Raw genomic sequence first — 20,060 nt, 5'->3', positions numbered from 1 at the left:
TCTGATCGAAAATTAAACCTGAAGTATCATAAATGCAGATTATATTAATTGATTTGGCTAGAAAAAATGCTCAACTTATGCATTTGGACTTGAGTTATTTAATTGATATAAAACAAGCCCAAATGCATAAAAGTTGAAACGGTAAGATCCATTGCTATAGTCATTAAAATATAAGTGTGTAAATATGAAGTGTTAATTCATCGCCTTAAATGAAAAATAAATAAATAATTTAAATACCATTTAATGCAAGTTCTTGGTTATAATTTGACCTCATGCATTTTAAAGGTCATTAACGATTTTAAATGTCAAACAATGGTAAAAATGTTGGGGTCAGTATTTATTTTTAAATTTTTTAAGAAGTCTCTCCTGCTCAAAAATACAGTAAATATTATTACAGTGTAAAATCGCTGTTTTCTATGTGAATACAATGCAAAGTGTAATTTATTCCTGTGATCAAAAGCTGAATTTTCAGCATCATTACTCCAGTCTTCAGTGTCACATGATCCTTCAGAAATCATTCTAATATGATGATTTGATGCTCAAGAAACATTTCTGATTATTATCAGTGTTATTGAAATAGAGTTGAATTTGAACTAGAATCTTTTGTAATCTTTACTGTCACTTTTGAACAACTTAATGCATCCTTGTTAAATGAAAGTATTAATTTCTTTAAAAAAAAATCTTACTGACCTCAAACTTTTGAATGATTTGCAACAATTGTTTTTAGTAATTTGTGTTTTGTAGATGGTTGGCAGCGAGGCTTTTGTCTTCAGTTTTAAAGATGTACAGTGCTGTATGTTTGAGGACCAGAAGGCGTGTTGGCCGATGATCCAGCAGATGTGAGAGAGGTTTGGGTGTGGGAAACAGACTTGACAGGAAAGATGATCTGGCTCTCCGCCGGCCGAGTTTAGACGAGGTGTAGTCGGCACCTGAGCATGTGCTGTTCGACTGAAACAGATCGTGCTCTGCGTGGACGTCGTCTTCTGAAGAAAAGCTTAAAACCTGTTGGACAATGTGACAAGCGACAGTGTGGGGGATCAATTCAAGTGAAACTATATATGTCAGAAGGTAAAATTATCTTTAAAATATACACTACTGTTCAAAGATTTGGTTTTTAATATTCTATTCAGAATCCTGAAAAAATCTGTCAAAACATTTTTTTTCAACATGTTTCTTGTGCAGCAAATCATCATATTAGAGTGATTTCTGTAGGATCACGTGACACTGAAGACTGGAGTAATGATGCTGAAAATCCAGCTTTGATCACAGGAATAAATGATTACTATACAGTATATTCACATAGACATTTTTTTAAAAACTGTAATAAAATTTCACAATATTTTCTGTATTTTTGAATCAAATAAATGCAGCCTTAGTGAGCATAAAAACCCGTTCACACCAAGAACAATAACTATAATCAATGTCGTTCTGTTTATTAGAGCTGCAGTTTTGTCATCTGTCGCTTTAAATGCTCGAGCTCTTTAAAGTGGGATGGATTCTGATTGGCTGTCAGTGTTATTATCCTTCATCATGCTGGAAAAAATCATTCTGAAAGTGATTCCAACAAAACGTTCCTCTCTGCCGTTATTGTTATAGCTGTGATGTGAGCTCTGTTACTCTTTTAGATTCAGAATGATTTTTAGGACTGTCTTTATCGTTATCATTATAGTTCTCGTCCTGGGTGTTACTGTGAACAGGCCTTAAGAATCTTCTTTAAAAAAAAAACAAAATAAAACATAAAACCTTACCAGCCCTACACCTTTAAACAGTAGTGTGTACAGGGCGTAGTTATTACTAAAAACCCAAGATGTGATTTAATTTTGCTTTAATTTCTGTGGAAATAAATAATCTGTTAGCAGACGGTTCACATGTATGTTTTATTAAGACTATGGGTTATTTCCTCTTCCCCCAAAAATGGTTCTACTATGACATCACTGCGAACGCCCCATTTTGGAACCTTTATTTGTATAGTTATCAAACAAGTCTGAAACGATTTCTCAAGATCAGTCGTCGATAATGTGAATGTCGATAATGTCAAATATATATATTTTGTCTTACTATAAATCTTACTGTGAGTTGGCTATTTATTTTAAGTAGACTTAAATCATGACAGCTATGGGGCCCTATTTGAATGATCTAGCACATGGTCTAAAGCGCAGGGTGCAAGTTCACTTTTGCTAGTTTAACGACGGGAAAAATGGTCTAAAAGTGTTGTCCCTATTCTCTTAATGAGTAATGGGTGTATTTTGGGATTTACGTGCATTAAACCAATCAGAGTCTCATCTCCCATTCCCTTTAAATGCCAATTGCGCTCGCGCCATGGCGGATTCGCTATTTACTTGACGGAATTTGATGGTGGAAAGACCGAACGCGTCTCCAGTGCGCAAACGGATCTGCTCGTGCGCAACGTTAAAGTGCGCTAGCAGATCATCTACGGGACAAGCCGGATTCACCATATCTTTATGTACACAATAATAATCTTTTACATTGTTATCCTTTTATTTTAAATATTTGGCATGTTTGTGTGCTGCTGTGCGTCCCTGTGTGTGTAATAAGCAGAGTGTACGCGCGTTGTGGACCCGCCTATAGGCGCACATTACTAATGCGCTCTTTAAATAACAAAACAAATATTGCGCCATTGACTTTAGACCAGGTTTCAGTTGGTCAATGGCTCAGTCTATTTCAGTTCCTCAAAATAGCAACGCGCCAATGATGCCCCAGAACACACCTGGGCGCAAATGCATTTGCTATTTAAACAACGTGGCGCAGGACGTGAAAATGATAACTGCGTCGGGCTGAAACTAGCAAAAACACTTGCGCCGCGTTTGGCGCTGCATTGCTCCGAGTGTAAGATAGGGCCCGTAGTGTGCACTAGGCTTTATGCTTTAGTCATGTTCATTACGGCTGCAGTCCAGGAGCACGTGTGTGTCTTCACTGTATAGCAGGGTCATGGAGAGCACAGCAAGAGCAGCGATAGATGCACGAGATGACAGAGAGAGAGTGAGAACGGCATTAAAGGGCAACTGGGAACTCAATGGACCCGCCAAAGGCCAGGAGAGAAGGAACCGGAGCCCAGAATGGGAGAGCGAGCGGCCTCATTCAGCCGGAGCAGCGGGGCAGGGAGGGAATGGGCTCCTGTGGAGATGAAGATTTCGCACAGCTCAGGTAATGAAAGACTCGCAGCACCCATGCAACAGAGTATCTCACCGCTCCCTCGGCCAATTCCATGTTTAATGCATACCGGCAGGTTTAAGCAGGCCAGCAGCGAGGCTTCTCCCGTCTTTTGCCAAGAAAACTCTCGGAGGTCAAACCCCTGATGGGAGTGGAAACCTGCGAATTCCTGCCACAGTTTTTGAGCTTGGGAACAAAACTTTGGTTTACATTCTGTGTTTGCAGGGGAACTTTTAAAGGATGGCGAAGAACTAATGACCTGTGAATCTGGCTTCATGTTTTTCTCTCTGGTTTTATTCAAAACCAGGCGGTGTTCGTGAAAGCGTCGCTTTGTGTATTGAAGTACAGTTTGTGAAACATCATTTTGAAATTTTTAAGCCTATAATAAACCTTCAAACTTGAAGGCCTTTTTAACGTTCAAACAAGGCTTTGCAAAGCCAACACAATTTGCTTTTCTTGGTAAAATTTATAGTTGCAATAATTTCTTTATATTTCAGTTTTTTTTAAACATTTAAACAAGGCTTGCAAAGCCAATAAAATATGCTTTTCTAGCTAACATTTATAGTTATATTAAATTTCTGTACATTTCAATTAGTTTGAACTTTAACTTTTGGGAAAAAAAAGAAATGAAAAAAAGCTTTTCCATGTAAAATGTTTTATTTTTCGACTTAAAATGTATAGATGAGTTTATTTTTCTGCTTCCTCACATTCAGATTCGAGTTTTTAGACATTTCATTCTCAATTAAATTCTGAATGTCATAATAATCTTGTGCTTGTTATTTTTAGTTTCTTGGTAAATGCCGATAATGTCTTAAAAAAGCAAAAAAGCATGACATTAACAACTCCAAGGTCATGTGTTTGATTCCTAGAGAATGCATGAACTGATTGAAAGTGGAGCTGAGCTGAATACGTCACGCGAGCCGGCGGTTCGCTCGGGGATCCAGGAGAGCGTACGGGGGGTTAAAGGTCATTTGCGACGAGAGCTTTGCGGATCCTCCGGAGAAACCTGCCCTGTCTGAAGGGGGTCACACTGGGTACCCACATGACAAAGGTGAGGATTAATATTCATGCCCATGACCCGGTTAACTGACGAAGCCTGGAGATCTGTGACTCTGGCCTGACTGACGGTCAACTGCTGATCGAGAATTAATAATGAAAAACGACAGCCGAGTGTTTTTCTGCACAGGTAGGAAATGAGCTGCTGTTAATTAGGCCCCTGAGCTCCTCCAAATCTGTAATGAGCTTTCTGAGCACGCCGTCCAACGGCCAGCTCTCTTCCCAGCATGCATCTGTGCCTCTTATTCACTCAGCGGCTCCGTTTCAAAACCTAGTCAGCTGAATTGTGTTTTTGTGACCTAAAATTACAAAATAAGTAGCAGATTTGTCACGCTCTGCATAGACATCAAGTCAGCCGCACACAAATTATAATATTTGATATTCCTATAGAGTCGATCCTACATCAAAACATGTGCACAAAAAGTGGACTAAATCAGTCAGTTGAACTTTTTTATTTCATTTTAGTCACCATGAAATCAAAATGATATTTTAATGGAATATTTAGTATTTATTATAAATGATTTTTCCGTTGCACGTCATTATTTTGTTTAATTCACGTGTCTCGTAATCTTGAATCAGAATAACTTCCTTTCCTCTCGCAGCATCTCTTCTCTTCTCTGATGATGTGGGCGGAGCAACCTGTCACTCACATGAGATCAGCCAATAGCAAACCACCACCATCCAATCAATTCCTCACAGACAAAATCAAGCCCCGCCCACATGCGTTCTTGTTCCAGAAGCGTTTCACTCGGATATACGTCACAATAGAGAAGACGTTACGTTTCGTTAAGCAGTGCACTGCAAAAATGACTTTATAACGGTTTATATTAAAAGGCTTGTATATTGGTCTTGCTCTCATGAACGTGCGTTTACAAAACTATTTTGTAAATAACGCGGTAAATTTTTGTGCAAACAGGCACACGGATTACTATTTTGATGCCTTTACCACTTTTCTAGGGCTTGAAAGTGGTAGTTGCGTAGACTGTCAATGGAGGGATAGAAAGTTCTCATATTTTATTGAAAATATCTTCATTTCCGAAGATGAAGGAAAGGCTCACGGGTTTAGAACGACATGAGGATGAGTAATCAATAACCAAATTTTCATCTTTGGGTGAACTATCCCTTTAAATAAAAGCATACTGTCAAATGCATACAGTGTAAAATAAAGCACCATCTGTGAAGCACGGTCACTAGGTTTTGGAACAAGATCTAACGACTCTATCTCTCTGTGTTTTCCTCTCAGCTGAACTTTCTAAACGGACGAGTGCTCGTTGAATGAGTCACATCAGGATGAGTTTCCCAGGGCTGTGGATCTGACACTTAGATTTCAATAAAGCCCCTACAGTCTGCTTCTGAATATCACACTCGCTTTCTACGAGCATCCCGGCCAGCGTTCCACGCCTCGAAAACATTTGACTGAATTGAGACGCCAACGCAGGGCATTACCGGATGCCACGTGGCCTTCACGCATGATGCAAACTGCCTGTAATGAAAGCAATGATGCTCGCGCAGCTTGTGTCCCGTCAGGGCGTTCGGGTCCCCTGTAAAGGCCAATGTTTTAAACGTGTCCCATTTCTTACTGCATGCATTTATGTATGAGTGCAAGCCGCTGTACGAACCCAGTGACACGGAACGGCATGCATGTAGTGCGCTTTACAGCGAGAAGACAGTGTCTTTGGCCTCCGTGACGGAGGGAGACGTTAAAACAAAGCAAACACGGTTGCACGCTACAGTCCTCAGCTTGATTGAAGCGCTTGTCAATTACAGGTCAAACTGTGTGTTTTTAGCCGTGTGTGTGTAAACGCCAGCAACAGAGTAAACAGTGAGAAGCACGAGGGCTCTTTGTTTGTTTACTGGCAGTTCGCCGCGGGAATCCTTCGCTCCACAGACGTGTAATTTAGATTTAATGTATTGGCCAGAGACCAAAGACTGCAGGTAATGACTTGCGCAGTGAAGTTGCTGTGTTAGTTACTCTGAGAGTGACACAAGGAGATGTGAGCGCGGCAAACACTTCTCAGAGACATTTTAAAGCATCACTCGTGGCGGGAAATTGCCTGCATGATTTTACTGCATGCCTTCTAATGCCTCGTTTCGTTGATTGTAAAATGTGTACCTGTCAATGGATCCAACTTGATCTGCATGCACACAGACAGTATATGTGCAAAGAGCAAAATATATACTATATATTACTGTTGATAAAAATGCTAAATTTGGTATGACATTGTGTGTGTAAATGAATAGACTTGGACTTGTGCTGGAAACCCAAAGCACAGGACAATAGAGACACCAGAATGACAATATTCATGATTCTGAAGCTGAAAACAGAATTATTTTAGACGAATATGCTTGAACTCTTTCACTGACTAGATATATTTAAAGGGGTGGTTAAATATGATTTCACTTTTCTCACTTTAGTTAGTGTGTAATGTTGCTGTTTGAGCATCATCAACATCTGCAAAGTTACAACACTCAAAGTTCAAAGTAAAGGGAGAGATTTGCTTTTAAAGAAATGGCTTTTTAAGGACTACAACAGACGGCTGGTAGAGACTACACCACATTCCTCCCGGGTTAGTGACATCACAAACACTAGAATTTACATAACCCCCGCCCCCGGAACACGATTTATAGATTATCATGACAGAATATGCTAATCAATGACTAGAAGATAACTACACATAAGCAACATAAACTCATCAACTAACCATTCAGAAATGTCCTGTTGCTTCTACATGTTGTCACTTCTTCTTGAGTCTCTCCATCATTGTCTGACTCCGGTTTGAACATAAAAGGCTAAAAGTTTTTGAAATTTTCAGTGCATGTCTGTGTGAGTGCAAGCTGTTGAAGCTCCGCCCCCTGTGCCAGGAGCAGCAGCTCATTTGTATTTAAAGGGACACACAAAATGGTGCGTTTTTGCTCACCCTCAAAAAATGACAATTTTATCATGCTATATAATAATATCTGTGGGGTATTTTGAGCTAAAACTTCACACACACACTCTGGGGACATCAGAGACTTACTTTACATCTTGTGAAAAGTCACCCCTTTAAAATAATGTAGGCCACTTTTTACTGGTAACATCAGACATTTGGCATTACTATATATTGCATTATGCATTATTATATATTATATTCAACATTATATATATATATAGTTTAATGTAGTACTGACACCAAAACTCTGTAAACTTGAATTTTTTCTCAGTAATTTTTATTTTGGGTGAACTATCCACGATAAATATTGTTGCATTTTTGTATTGTGATCTGTTGTGACACGATATATTGTGACACCCCTAATATACAGCAAATCTCAACTGCTTGATTGTTATATCATTGAAAATGAGTGATGCGACGTCATTCTCATCAGTTCGACTCCAACCAGAGACTTCACTTCAGATAAAAGCGTGTGCCAAATGCATAAATGTAGTATTGTAATGCAAAAGTTAACAACTTTTAGGATGACCTACTTTTGTCCAAATTCCCATGCAGCATTGCCTGAATTTTTCATGGAGAATCCAACAGTGCATTGTTGCAAATGCATCCAAGATGTCAAGATGCGAGAGAAATGTCAAGAGTAATTTTTCCAACGTGCTTTTATGCTTAATATAGTATTGCATCTGTAGAGTTTGATTCAGATGCTGCCGAATTAGATTACGAAGACATCCGAGTCCCTCGTGCCTCGCTCTCACCTGTTTTGTACCCGTTTCTGTTGTTAATTTGCAATAACGTTCATTTGCAAGAACTAAAACTGTCGGCTAAGCAACACCGAAGTAAAATTGACAGTAGCGCTGGCTCTTTTTATAACAGCAGGTGAGGAGAGACGGAGAGGAGAGAGATCTGAGAAGACGCTGAGCGATGCAGAAGACGAGGAGAGAGTCGATGGCGTCTCTGCGATGAGTTTCTTCCTCTCATATTGCCAAGCCCACAGGTATCATTACAGGCTTCATGAAGATAATATTCCTAACACTCAATACCCAGTGCCAGAAAAAGCCCCTCACGCAAAATCCATTATCCAGACATCTTAGATAATGGGATTCCTCTTCCCCAGCTCGGCTTGCAGAGTGGCCGTAATAGACTTATAATCAGTTTTTATCATTATTCCTCCCAGCGCTTGAGTTTCTGTGTTGTGCTCTGCCAGGATGATCCGCTCTCTTAGCAGGCGTAGCGCTGGTCCAGACGAATCGGCAGTGGATGTGACCGAAGGCCACATGGTAAAGCCCAACATGTGTTGCATCCGGAGCGGAGGGCAGAGGTGTTGAGTGTGTCGGATCGGGACAAACACTCACTAACATCTGGACATTAACATCCCGACACCGGGTCCGAGAGACACAGATGTGAAGCAGTCGTGGGCATTTCTTCTTCTGGATGCAGTGTTTATTAGTGGAAATCAATAATAATAGTTATAAATACTTGTGTTTTTGATTTCCAGTACAATAATAAATAGTAATATATTTATAAATAATATTTTGATTATTATTATGAGGTTATTATTATTATTATTAAATGCTTGCTTTATTTTACAGTACAGTAATAAATTGTAATATTTATTGAATTTTTTTATGTATATCATTTAAATGAAAGAATTTTTTGATAATAGAAATATTTGATGATGAGGATTATTATTAGTGATTTTATTGTTGTTATTATTATTGATCACAATAATATTATTAAATACTTGTTTATATTTTAAGAGTACATTAATAAGTAGTAATATAATTGATGTTTAATTTATTTAAATAAAATAAAAATTATATTTATCGATGAGGATTTAATTATTATTAATATTAATACTTGTTTATTATTACAGTATTAAATATTTCTCTATCTATCTATCTATCTATCTATCTATCTCTCTCTCTCTCTATATATATATATATATAATTTATAATAATTATTTTTGATAAGGGTAATTCTTATTAGTTTTATTATTATTATTATTATCATTATTAAATACTTGTTTTTACAGTTCAGTACAATTATAGGTAGTAATTTAATTGGTTTAAGTGGGGTACAAAAATCAGAGACCCCTGGTAAAAAAAAAAATATATATATTTTACACACATTTTCAATTTGATATGAACAATGTTATTGCAAATTATATTATCAGCACTGCAATGTTTAAAAGTTGATTTAAAAAATTTACAGGATTTTAAGAAATGCATAATTTGCACCAAATCTATATGTTGTGGGAACCAAAACATATATTCAAGTTATGAAAGTTTAAAAGTTTAATGTAAAAGTCAAAACTTATGCAACTCACTTGTTGAATGACTTTTTTGATGCATATTATTCTAGAGAATCCTTCATCAAAATGAAATATTAATCAATGCAAACAGTATTTGGGCACAATATCAACATTTAGGTATGAAACACCCACTTTTCACAATTTCAGTGGATGAAATAAAGGCCTGTCAGACTGTTTCTGAATCTCAAATCCACACCGCTGAACCTGCAGATCAGAGTTTTCTTTCTGTCTCGTGGGTTTCAGACGCAGGTTATCCGTCACTCTTGTCCCAGTGACCGCTGGATCACCTGAGGATGAGGAGGAGGAGGATGAGGAGGATTTCAAGGCAGGTACAAGATGATGCGCTCGGGAAACCTGGGAAGTTTCCACACTACTCATAATGCAAATACATAATTTAAACAACTGAAAATGCAGTCAAGCTTCCCTTATAAATATAGTTAGCTGCTCTAAAAGATAATAACAAAAACTTGAATACATTGAAGCCATTGTATTGTTTTATTATTTTTATTTCATAAATATTTTTTTTTAGAAATGTTTTTTTTTTCAATGATGACAAGATATATTATTATTATTATTATTATTATTAAATACTTGTTGAGTACAATAAGAGATGGTTAAATGTTTTATTCAATTATTAATTATCATATTAATTTAATATATTATTTAATTTAACTCTCAGATTATGTAATTATATTTTAAATATATATATATATATATATAACAATATTGTATATTGCTATCTATTTCATTACAATGTAAATCTTTGAAAAATCTTAGTAGCTCAATTGGTATCAAACTTAATTAATGTAAAACTTTATACTTTATGTAAAAATGTATTGTTTTATTTTTAAATTATATAAATTTATAATGATTTGCTTTATTAAATAATTATTTAATTCATTTATTATATTATTGTTTTTGACTCATATTATATTGCTATAATCTAATATTATATTTATTATATTCCAATATAAAATAAATATTTTCAAATGCAAAAATCTTAGTAATTCACTAATTAATTCTCAATTATACTGTATGTAAAAAAAAAAATTTCTTAATTAAAATGAATTTATTATTATTTCATGTGTAAATGTTATGGGTTTTTATATACTTAATATACTATATTATTGTTTAATTTGACTATCAGTGACTTTTATGTAACTATAGTCTAATATTACACTTGTAATATAAAATAAATTGTAATATAAAATAAATATATTCTATTGCAATTCTTTAAAAAAATCTTACTTGCAATAAAATCTTGCGTAACTCTATTGGCATCAAACTTGATATAAGTACAACCTTATGCTTTTTAGAAATATATATATTTTGCAGGTCTGAAAAGTTAGTAGTGTTGCTATTTTTAGTTACTCCAGCCAACAACAGTTTGTACGAAGCAGAGTCTCAGATGCTTCACATTGGCTTATGAAGGAAGGAGTTGCATGAAGTTATTGAGCTGCCATGTTTGCTAATTCTTTAACCTCTTCTCGCAGGATCGCAGTGGCAGATGTAGCCTCAAACACAGTGCTTGCAAAGAGACAGAGGAGAATATAAATGCCACACTGCAGTGAGTTCACAAGCATGAGTCCCTCGGATCTCGTCTGCGTCTCAAAGCAGAACAGCAGCGAGAAGTAAAAGACCCAGACAAAACAAAACCTGAAAGCAGTAAACACACGCGCTGTCTGAAAATCCTCAGACACACTGGAGATCAGCTTCTTCAGGATTGCTCAGACTTGCCTGGATGTGACGCTAAACATTTTAAGTGGAAGTAATTATGTTGTTTCTGTCTGTTCGTCTGGCCCAAGGGCCGCCCAGACCGACTCGCTCCCTAATAAGATCACGGCCGGTTTCACTCGCTGTGAAGAGGAGCGAACTGCCCTTTCTGTGGGAATATCCTCGCAGGACACTTCAGCGCTTCGTACATCAAGAATAAAGCAGAGGTTAGACACGTTCACACTGCAGATGAATATAGTTGTCACTCCTATTCAGTGAAAACCACAAAAACTAGCTGAATTTACTATATGTGACCCTTGACCACAAAACCAGTCACATGGGTCATTCAATTTTTGAAACTGAGATGTATATATCATCTGAAAGCTGAATAAATAAGCTTTCCGTTGATGTATGGTTTGTTAGGATAGGACAATATTTGGCCGAGATACAACTATTGAACATCTGAGGGTGCAAAAAAATCTAAACATTGAGAAAATCTCCTTTAAAGTTGTTCATTTATGTTCACGATTGTGCTGCATTCACTCACAAAAATAAATATTTTAGATATTTACGGTTGGAAATTTACAAAATATCTTCATGGAACATGATTTTTACTTAATATCCTAATGATTTTTGGCATAAAAGAAAAATGGATAATTTTGACCCATACAATGTATTGTTGGCTACTGCCACAGAGATACCCGTGCGACATGTGACTGGTTTTGTGGTCCAGGGTCACATATATGATCTGTCTAGTGTGAACAGAGCCAAACTTGAACAGATGATTTTGAGCACGGCGTACCATATTTGCATGAAGTTAAACGCTCATTCTCAGCTCTGTTGCAGTGCCGAACACGTCACATGACATTGCTGTCAATGTCACCGGGAGATGGACAACTCTCACTGAAAATGAATGACTTCTCTTCATGATTCATTATGGAAATGTGACACACACAAACTCATGCACACAGAAAGTGCTTCAGACAGCGCATGAACCGACAAAAATACACAGAATTATGGCAAAATGCCTGTTCTGTTGAGTATCTTCACAAGCTCAGTCTTTAACGAGTAATTGAACATAAAGAAAATAGGGTGTGCATCAGATCCGCGTCATGTACAGCACTTTGGTCAACGTACGGTTGTGTTTAAATAAAGTTAAAGCTGCCGTCGGCAAGATTTTTTTGATCATATTCACTGAAACCGACACTATGCTCCGACAGAACAACATAAATCAGCCGGTTTAAGAAAACACCCGCGCTTCTCCCTCCACCTGCTATTTATTTAGCAAAAATCCACCGCTCCCGGTACTTCTGGTCCAATCAGCGCAGGGCTGTGTGAGATCTGACTGTCAATCACAGTTCGTGCACACACCACAGATCCCCCTCCCCCCGCACACGTTACAATATCACATGCACACGCCTGAAGTTCGCAGGTGTGTTGGATTGTAGGAAGTGTGATGGTGGAGAGAAAATCTACTAACAAGGTCTACTAACAAATCTACTAACAAAGAAAATGATGTTTTGACGCTGAAGAGACGGGTACGTTCACAGAAAATCTGGTGCACACGCACTGACGACTACGAACTCGATGGGAGGGTGCTCAGTGGTGGGGGGGAGGGGCATGAGAGTTTGTAAACATTAAACCCCGCAATCTGCCAGACTTGCCGACTGCAGCTTTAGTCAATTAAATAGTTGTTCGTGTTAATCAAGGAACAAAAGCAAAAGAGAATATCACTCACTGCTCGACTGAATAACTCTTGTAGCTTTAATAAGGGTTCATCTATATTTAATTTATAATTTATGCAGTGAAGACTGTGAAGTGTTCAATATATAATAAATATTGAATACATATTTTTAACGTGTTAAACTGAAAAAAATGTATCGCATGCGTTTACATATATATATATATATGATCAGCCTGTCGGGGTTGTATTCGCTATAACAACCGCCTCGCTCTACATATATAAGATTAAGGGATACAAAAAACCTGTGTGTTTTGTGTGTTTCATTTAATATTTCACATATTTAATATATTTAACACAACATTTGTTATATTTAGTCTTTTTAGAGACTAAAAGTGTGAGATGATATTTTCTCTGTCTCTGACGTCACACCTCAGGATAGTCAGTGCCACTAACGTTGACATGACATCGTTTGCTAAAGCTGTCAGTGTGTGTCTCGTGTTCATCTGACGTCGTGCGACGGATAGTGAAGAGCAGGTGTTGTTTCTCAAGTTTTGCTTCATCTCTCTCTATATTTAATTTATAATTTACGCAGTGAAGACTGTGAAGTGTTCAATATATAATAAATATTGAATACATATTTTTTACGTGTTAAACAAAAAAATATATCGCATGCGTTTACACACACACACACACACACACACACACACACACACACACACACACACACACACACACATACAGTATATACATATATAATAAAATTATAAGGGGAAAAAAAGTATGTGTTTTGTGTTATATTTAACATATTTAGCACAACATTTGTTATATTTAGTCATTTTAGAGACATCGGGCCCTATTTTAACGATCTGAAACGCAAGTATCAAGCGCGAAACGCAAGTAACTTTGTGGGCGGATCTCGGGCGCTGTTGCTATTATATGACTCTAATATAAATAAATGGGTAAATGACTCTTGTGCCCGACGCAAATCTAATTATTATAATCTATATTAATCTATTATAACGGCGGATTTGCCCTTAAAATAGCATCTGAACGCGCCACTGACTTTAGACTAGGTTTCTCCTGGTCAGTGGTGGAATTGTTTTCTGAAACTGCAAAATAGCACCAGGGAACGTTTGCGCTGGAACACGCCTCCTCTTTGCGCTGAACCGCCCCCGGGAGCGCAAGTTCATTCCCTAATTTACCGACGTGCGTCTGTGGAGGGAAAAGTCCGCTGTGCGTCTGTGTACAAAGTCAATTGCGCTGGGTGCAAGATAGGGCCCTAAAAGTGTGAGATGATATTTTCTCTGTCTCTGACGTCACACCTCAGGATAGTCAGTGCCACTAACGTTGACATGACATCGTTTGCTAAAGCTGTCAGTGTGTGTCTCGTGTTCATCCGTGTCGTGCGACGGATGGTATTGTGTAGAGCAGATGTTGTTTCTCGGTGAAGTTGTGCTTCATCTCTCTCTCTCTCTCTCTCTCCTGCACTTCTGACCCTGATGAACACGTGCAGTTGTTTCAGATCCCGACAGTAACTCTTATTAACCTTTATTGCTCTGAGGAAAGACCTCAATTCCACAAGTGACTGACATCCACGGCCCCTCAAACACCCAGCAGCACTTTAATGTTTTCAGCGCGCACATTTCCTCTGTGCGTTTGTATTATAGTGTTCCCGATTCCCATTACCGACGTTTCCATCCAGAACTGACTCTATCCTCTTTGCCTGCTCGAATTTATACATTTATTTATGAGCTGATCTCTGTTCATTAACTGTAATGTAAATAACGTTGTGACACCCGGCAGCAGAAAAATGGATCCCATTGTGCATTATTATAAATCTGTGGACTGGGATAAGGCATGTGTGTGTAGATATTGAGTTTGCGAGGTCAGGATCGGTGTGTGTTTTTCAGGGGGCAAACAGCGTGACCGCCGCAGACCTCAGAGGATCATTACAGAGGCAGCGGCTCTCTAAAAGTGCCACATTCATCACACACTATCCTTTCGGAAACCTTTTAATGAATCCCTTGTTTGTTTCTTCACTCCCTCTCATTTTACCGTCAGCTTATTCAGAGAAAAGCACGAGCGTTTGCTTTTTAGTGGCCCATCCAGTCAGTACAGATACACATAGACTCTTTCAGACTGTTAGATCACATGGTAAATTAATTCATTAATCTGGATAACTCTGATAAATCAATCAATTAAATAATAATAATTAAAATGTATATAATATATTTAGTTTTTTATATATACATGTTTTGTGTTTATGGATAAATATTGTGCATATGTATGTATATATATAGCAAACTCTCATGCTTTTCCTGAATAAGCAGTTGGTAATAATATATATCTATGTTTGTATATGTATGATTTATATACATATATTTATACCAACTGCTTATTCATGAAAAGCATGAGCGTTTGCTTTTTTAAGTCCGCTGAAGCTTTCAGAAACACAACTGCGTCACTTTTGGGCTGCGTGTCTTTTATGTGCTGTAGCGTTTGCCGTTGCGTGTTGCTCGTTTTCCCGGGAATGATAAGATGACTCCCCTCAAATATCCAAATGTCATGCGGCCCATCCAGTCAGCGCTGATATGAATAAACTCTGTTAGATCAGATGAGATTTAAGCATTCTGGGTAGAAAATGTCTGAGTGTGGCTTCATTCGTTCTCTGTTGAACCCTGAGCCGTCAACAGCAGTCGAGCGCCTTAGAAACACGTTTACTTCACATTATATCCGGCTAGATCTGTTATAATGTTGAATGTGGTTCCAGTGTTGTTATTGTATTAACAAAAACAATTTAAAAATCTTTAATTTAATTAAAGCCTATTATGCAAAATTAGCTTTTACATGGTGTTTGAACATGAATGTGTGTGTGCAGTGTGTGTACACAACCCCCCTATAATGGTAAAAATCCACCCACTCCTTTTTTACTCCCCATAAATCATAAGCAGTGTCTCAGAACAAGCCGTTTGCAGATTCTAACATCACATTGCACAGGCCCCGCCCACGACTGCTGACTGACTCCGCCATGTTTATCTCCTCGCTAGAGCATTTAACAGCAGCATTCAAGTAAGAAATGTGTTTTTATCAAAGCTACTGAAGTTATTCAGTCAAGCGCAGTGAGTGATTTTCTGTTTCTCTTTAGCAGTTTGATTCATATTTACAGCATATATAAGAGTAAGTACTGTATATTACTCTGCTGTCACTTTAATACACAGATCTAATATACACAAGCGATTTCTTTACTTGCTGTTTACGTTCACAGACATAACCGACTGTGTTTATGAACTTTGTGTTTTTGATAGTTTAAGAGCGATAAGACGTGAAAGAGAACTTACTTTAATACTCACGCCACACGCCGTCTGACATCCAGCTTTCTGTGCGCTTGCTTCAGATGTGTGCGCTCAGAAAACCATCAGAAGTTTAGACTGATATGGCTTTCAAACGCATGCAGATAATAAACGTTCATGATGATGAAGGACTGCAATGTAACGTGAGCGTGAACATGATAAAGGTAAAGGCTCCGCCCTCTTCTGGAAAGGGGGCGGGGAGCAGCAGCTCATTTGCATTTAAAGATATATGCACGAAAACAGCATGTTTTTCCTTCCACTCAAAAATGAAGGTCAAGGAAGGTCTTTTTTTAAAAAGTTTCCTTACAAGCTGTTCACACACTGGCAATAAAAAGCGATGAATACAATAATCTTCTTACATATACCCCCTTTAAGCTATTTGCCATGGCAACATTTCTCATTTTCATTTAGTTTAACTTGATGTACTAAAATAACTAAAACTAAAATGACTAAAAAGTGATATTATAATCTCTGACATGTTATTGCAGACTTCTTGCCCCGTTTGAGCCAGTTCGAGATCTCTTCCGAAACTCTAGTGGAGACACAGGATATTTTCTCTGGAAACATCTAAGATCATCTTCAGGATTTCTCTTCATCGCTGTCAAGGAGAAACACCTGAGATCTCATGAGTGAGTTTTCTTCCCTGCGTGATTATTCGTTTTGTGCAGTTGCAGCGTGTAGTAGGTGTGTGTGTGAAATTGTAGTAGTTTTGTGCTTGCGTGTGCGAAGGTGTGTGGGTCACCGCGGCCCTCTGGGGTTTAAGGCCTGATTTCTTCTGCATACGTCAGCGGGATACATCAGAGCAAATTACACCGGCGCTCAGTGGAAATTCACCTATGACAAACACACACACAGACTTGTACTGAAACACAAACTGAATATCTAAAGGGCAAAAGGTCAAAACAACTCAACCTTGAGGCTTTACACTTGTGCCAACACAGTGTAACACAGAGAGAGAGTCTATGGCTGCATCTGAAATCACACACTCTCTTGTGTAGGTGCTTCTGTTTACATACTGTTGGTAAACAATGCAGCGTTATTGCAGCGAAAAATTGCTGGATTTAATCATTTTGCTTAACTTGAATGAATGCATACACATATTTAACAATTCGAATATGATAAATGGGTAAATAATGGCTAAATGTCACGCTTTTTTTAGGCCAAATTTTTTTTGTCACATTCAGCAAACATCTCCTCACTATCCGCTAGCTGCCTGTCCCCTGAACACACGGTCTCTGTAGACACCCCAGGCTCCGCAAACGGCAACAAAAACAAACTGGCCCAGCCTGGACCACGAAACATAACAAACAGTGTTCCAGCCAATAACCAACAAGAAAGATTTTAGGGGTGGGGGTGGGGGTGGGGGGTTAGTGCACGTGCACATGTGGGGAGTGGAGGAGAATGAAGCATGAGGAGGAGGGATGGTTGAGCTAGCCTCCGTTTTGTTTGACAATACTTCGAACGTCAACAAGAAGTGACTTCACCCAACATCACTTAGAGAACCTTTAATATATTATGAACAAAAATAAATTAACGATGAACGGTATTTTATTTATAAATTAACATTTAATCTAGATGAATAAATCCTGTAAGGAAAATTGTTGTTCATCATTAGTTCAAGATAGGTTGCATTAGCTTATGTTAATATATTGAATCTTATTGTAAAGTGCAATTACACAAATAAGAAATATATAGTTTAAATAAGTGTTTGAAAGTAAAATAACATCAACAGGATTGATGATAAGCAATAAGCAACTTGATGATAAGGATTAAATTCACAAGTAAATATTTGTATAAATCTGAATGACGAGGACTTTCATATGCAAATGTCTGCGTTACCTTTACAAGAACCCCTGCAGGATGACTTAGGTGTTCTTTTAAAGACAAACAACAGACAGTTGAGCCGACAATCTCTAAATCGAGTTGACACAAAGAAACCGACCAGAAATGTTTAACCGTCGCAGCGAGTAAGAATTGAAACACTGTCACATTAAAACGCATCTCGAATGCCTTTCAACTGACGTTCTGTTTGTTATTAAAACCCGCAGATCCGGAGACGCGCGGGACAGAAGGCCAAAGATCCTCCCCAATGAGGAGAACACAAAATAAACCGTAAAAATAGATGAAACATCCTTCGTCTTGACATCTCTGAGCAGGCCCAGACACATGCGGCTGATTGAAGACGACGACATTAAAAGCACACCTCCGAAAGAAAGAAAGAAAAAAGCCCTGATTCCACTCATTACTGCGCTTCAAGCCGACACGCAGCGCAGCCCAATCATAATTAAGCTGCATAAACAGCAAAACTGCAGAGGCAGTGCTGTTACGTCAAGGGATTGATCCCGAAGACGACAGGGACGCTGGAGATTTCGGACATCTTGAAGCACGATGACTGTGGGGGTCAAGGAGCACTGAGTTGCACTAAAGATCTTGTTTTTAGCAATGGAGCCCCTGCCGTGTGATTAGCACACTGCTAACATGACAGAAAAGATGCGCTGCACAGCTTTATCTCCTGGTCAAGGCTAGCCCTGCATAGTCAGGCCGTTTGATTACAACATAAAGCCTGGTTCAATTTGCATGCTTAGCTATTTGGACCAAGACTGCCAGTCATGGGAAACATCTAATCGACATGTAAAGTGACTGACCACAGTACTTTTTGTTTTTACGAACCATTTAAGTGTCAGTTTATTTGAAACACATACCGCACAGGCATAGAATAAAGTTCATATTTATAATTTATTTTATTGATATTAATTTATAATTGATAATGCATTTATTATAAATTAAGAAATGCATTTATTGTATGCCAGTCTGTTATCATATAATATTTAGTTATGTTTTATGTATTTATTATACATTTATTATATATTATTATTTAATAAATGCATGTATTATTTCATGCTGTTCTAATATATCAGCAGCATAAAATAAATTATATATGTACATTTTATATTTATAATTTATTTATTATACATGTATAGAATGTAGCCTATTATTTCATACCAGTCTATTGTTATATCACTGACATTAAATAATTTAATTAAAAATATTTTTTTAATTAAAAATGTGCCACCGTCTGAATTGTTGTATAAAAGAAATAAGACAAATTCCAATTATTTTATCCAAAAGTAGGCCTTCTCAATATTTCTCCAAACTAAAATATTTGGGTAAAATCACTGATTAGTTCTTTTCTCAAAAGCGTTCAAACCAGTACCTTGATAACCCGAGCTGGTGAACACAAGCCAATCAGATTCGAGTTTGCCAAATTGAGAAACTGCTTTCCAGTTTCATATGGAATATGAATCAGACTGTATAAAATATGCCCTACTTGTTTTAGAACGTTCAGAGAACATTCAAATATAACGGTCGTTTGCAGAATGACTAAATGGAATGTTGGAATTTTGAATCCAAAATGTTTGGAACGTTCAGAAATAACGTTTTCCGAACTTAATGGGAAAATTAGCAGAACGTTTTATAGAACGTATATAACGTAGGCCTACATATACTTATGTAAAGTTTGATTACACCCCCAATGGGAACATTAGCAGAACGTTTTATAGAACGTATATAACGTAGGCCTACATATAGCCTACTTATGTAGCCTAAAGTTTGATTACACCCCCAATGGGAACATTAGCAGAACGTTTTATAGAACGTATATAACGTAGGCCTACATATACATATGTAAAGTTTGATTACACCCCCAATAACGACTGAATGTCATTTCCGTCATTAATTTACTGTGTGGACACAATATGCGGTACTAACGGACATGAGCGTGGCAGTAATTTACCGTCTGACAGTCAGAAAGCCCGTTCCGTTCCCGTTATCCATCAGCGCGTGGA

At 37.7% G+C, this 20,060-nt stretch overlaps 1 protein-coding gene across 1 annotated transcript; it reads left to right on the top strand.

Annotated features, from left to right (window-relative positions):
• Positions 1–779: 779 nt before the first annotated feature.
• Positions 780–19,019, top strand: LOC309510611 (uncharacterized protein). Its single transcript, XM_082185484.1, has 9 exons — positions 780–3,165; positions 4,041–4,222; positions 8,031–8,151; positions 8,362–8,557; positions 9,712–9,797; positions 10,962–11,035; positions 11,274–11,408; positions 16,704–16,844; positions 18,264–19,019. The coding sequence occupies exons 5-9, from the start codon at positions 9,762–9,764 to the stop codon at positions 18,322–18,324; spliced, it is 447 nt and encodes a 148-aa protein (XP_082041610.1). The 5' UTR covers positions 780–3,165; positions 4,041–4,222; positions 8,031–8,151; positions 8,362–8,557; positions 9,712–9,761; the 3' UTR covers positions 18,325–19,019.
• The last annotated feature ends 1,041 nt before the right edge of the window (positions 19,020–20,060 follow it).

The sequence above is a fragment of the Leuciscus leuciscus genome (genome assembly GCF_965113295.1).
Source record: "Leuciscus leuciscus genome assembly, chromosome: 12".
NCBI lineage: Eukaryota > Metazoa > Chordata > Actinopteri > Cypriniformes > Leuciscidae > Leuciscus > Leuciscus leuciscus.
This window is presented reverse-complemented; position numbering and strand designations above follow the sequence as displayed.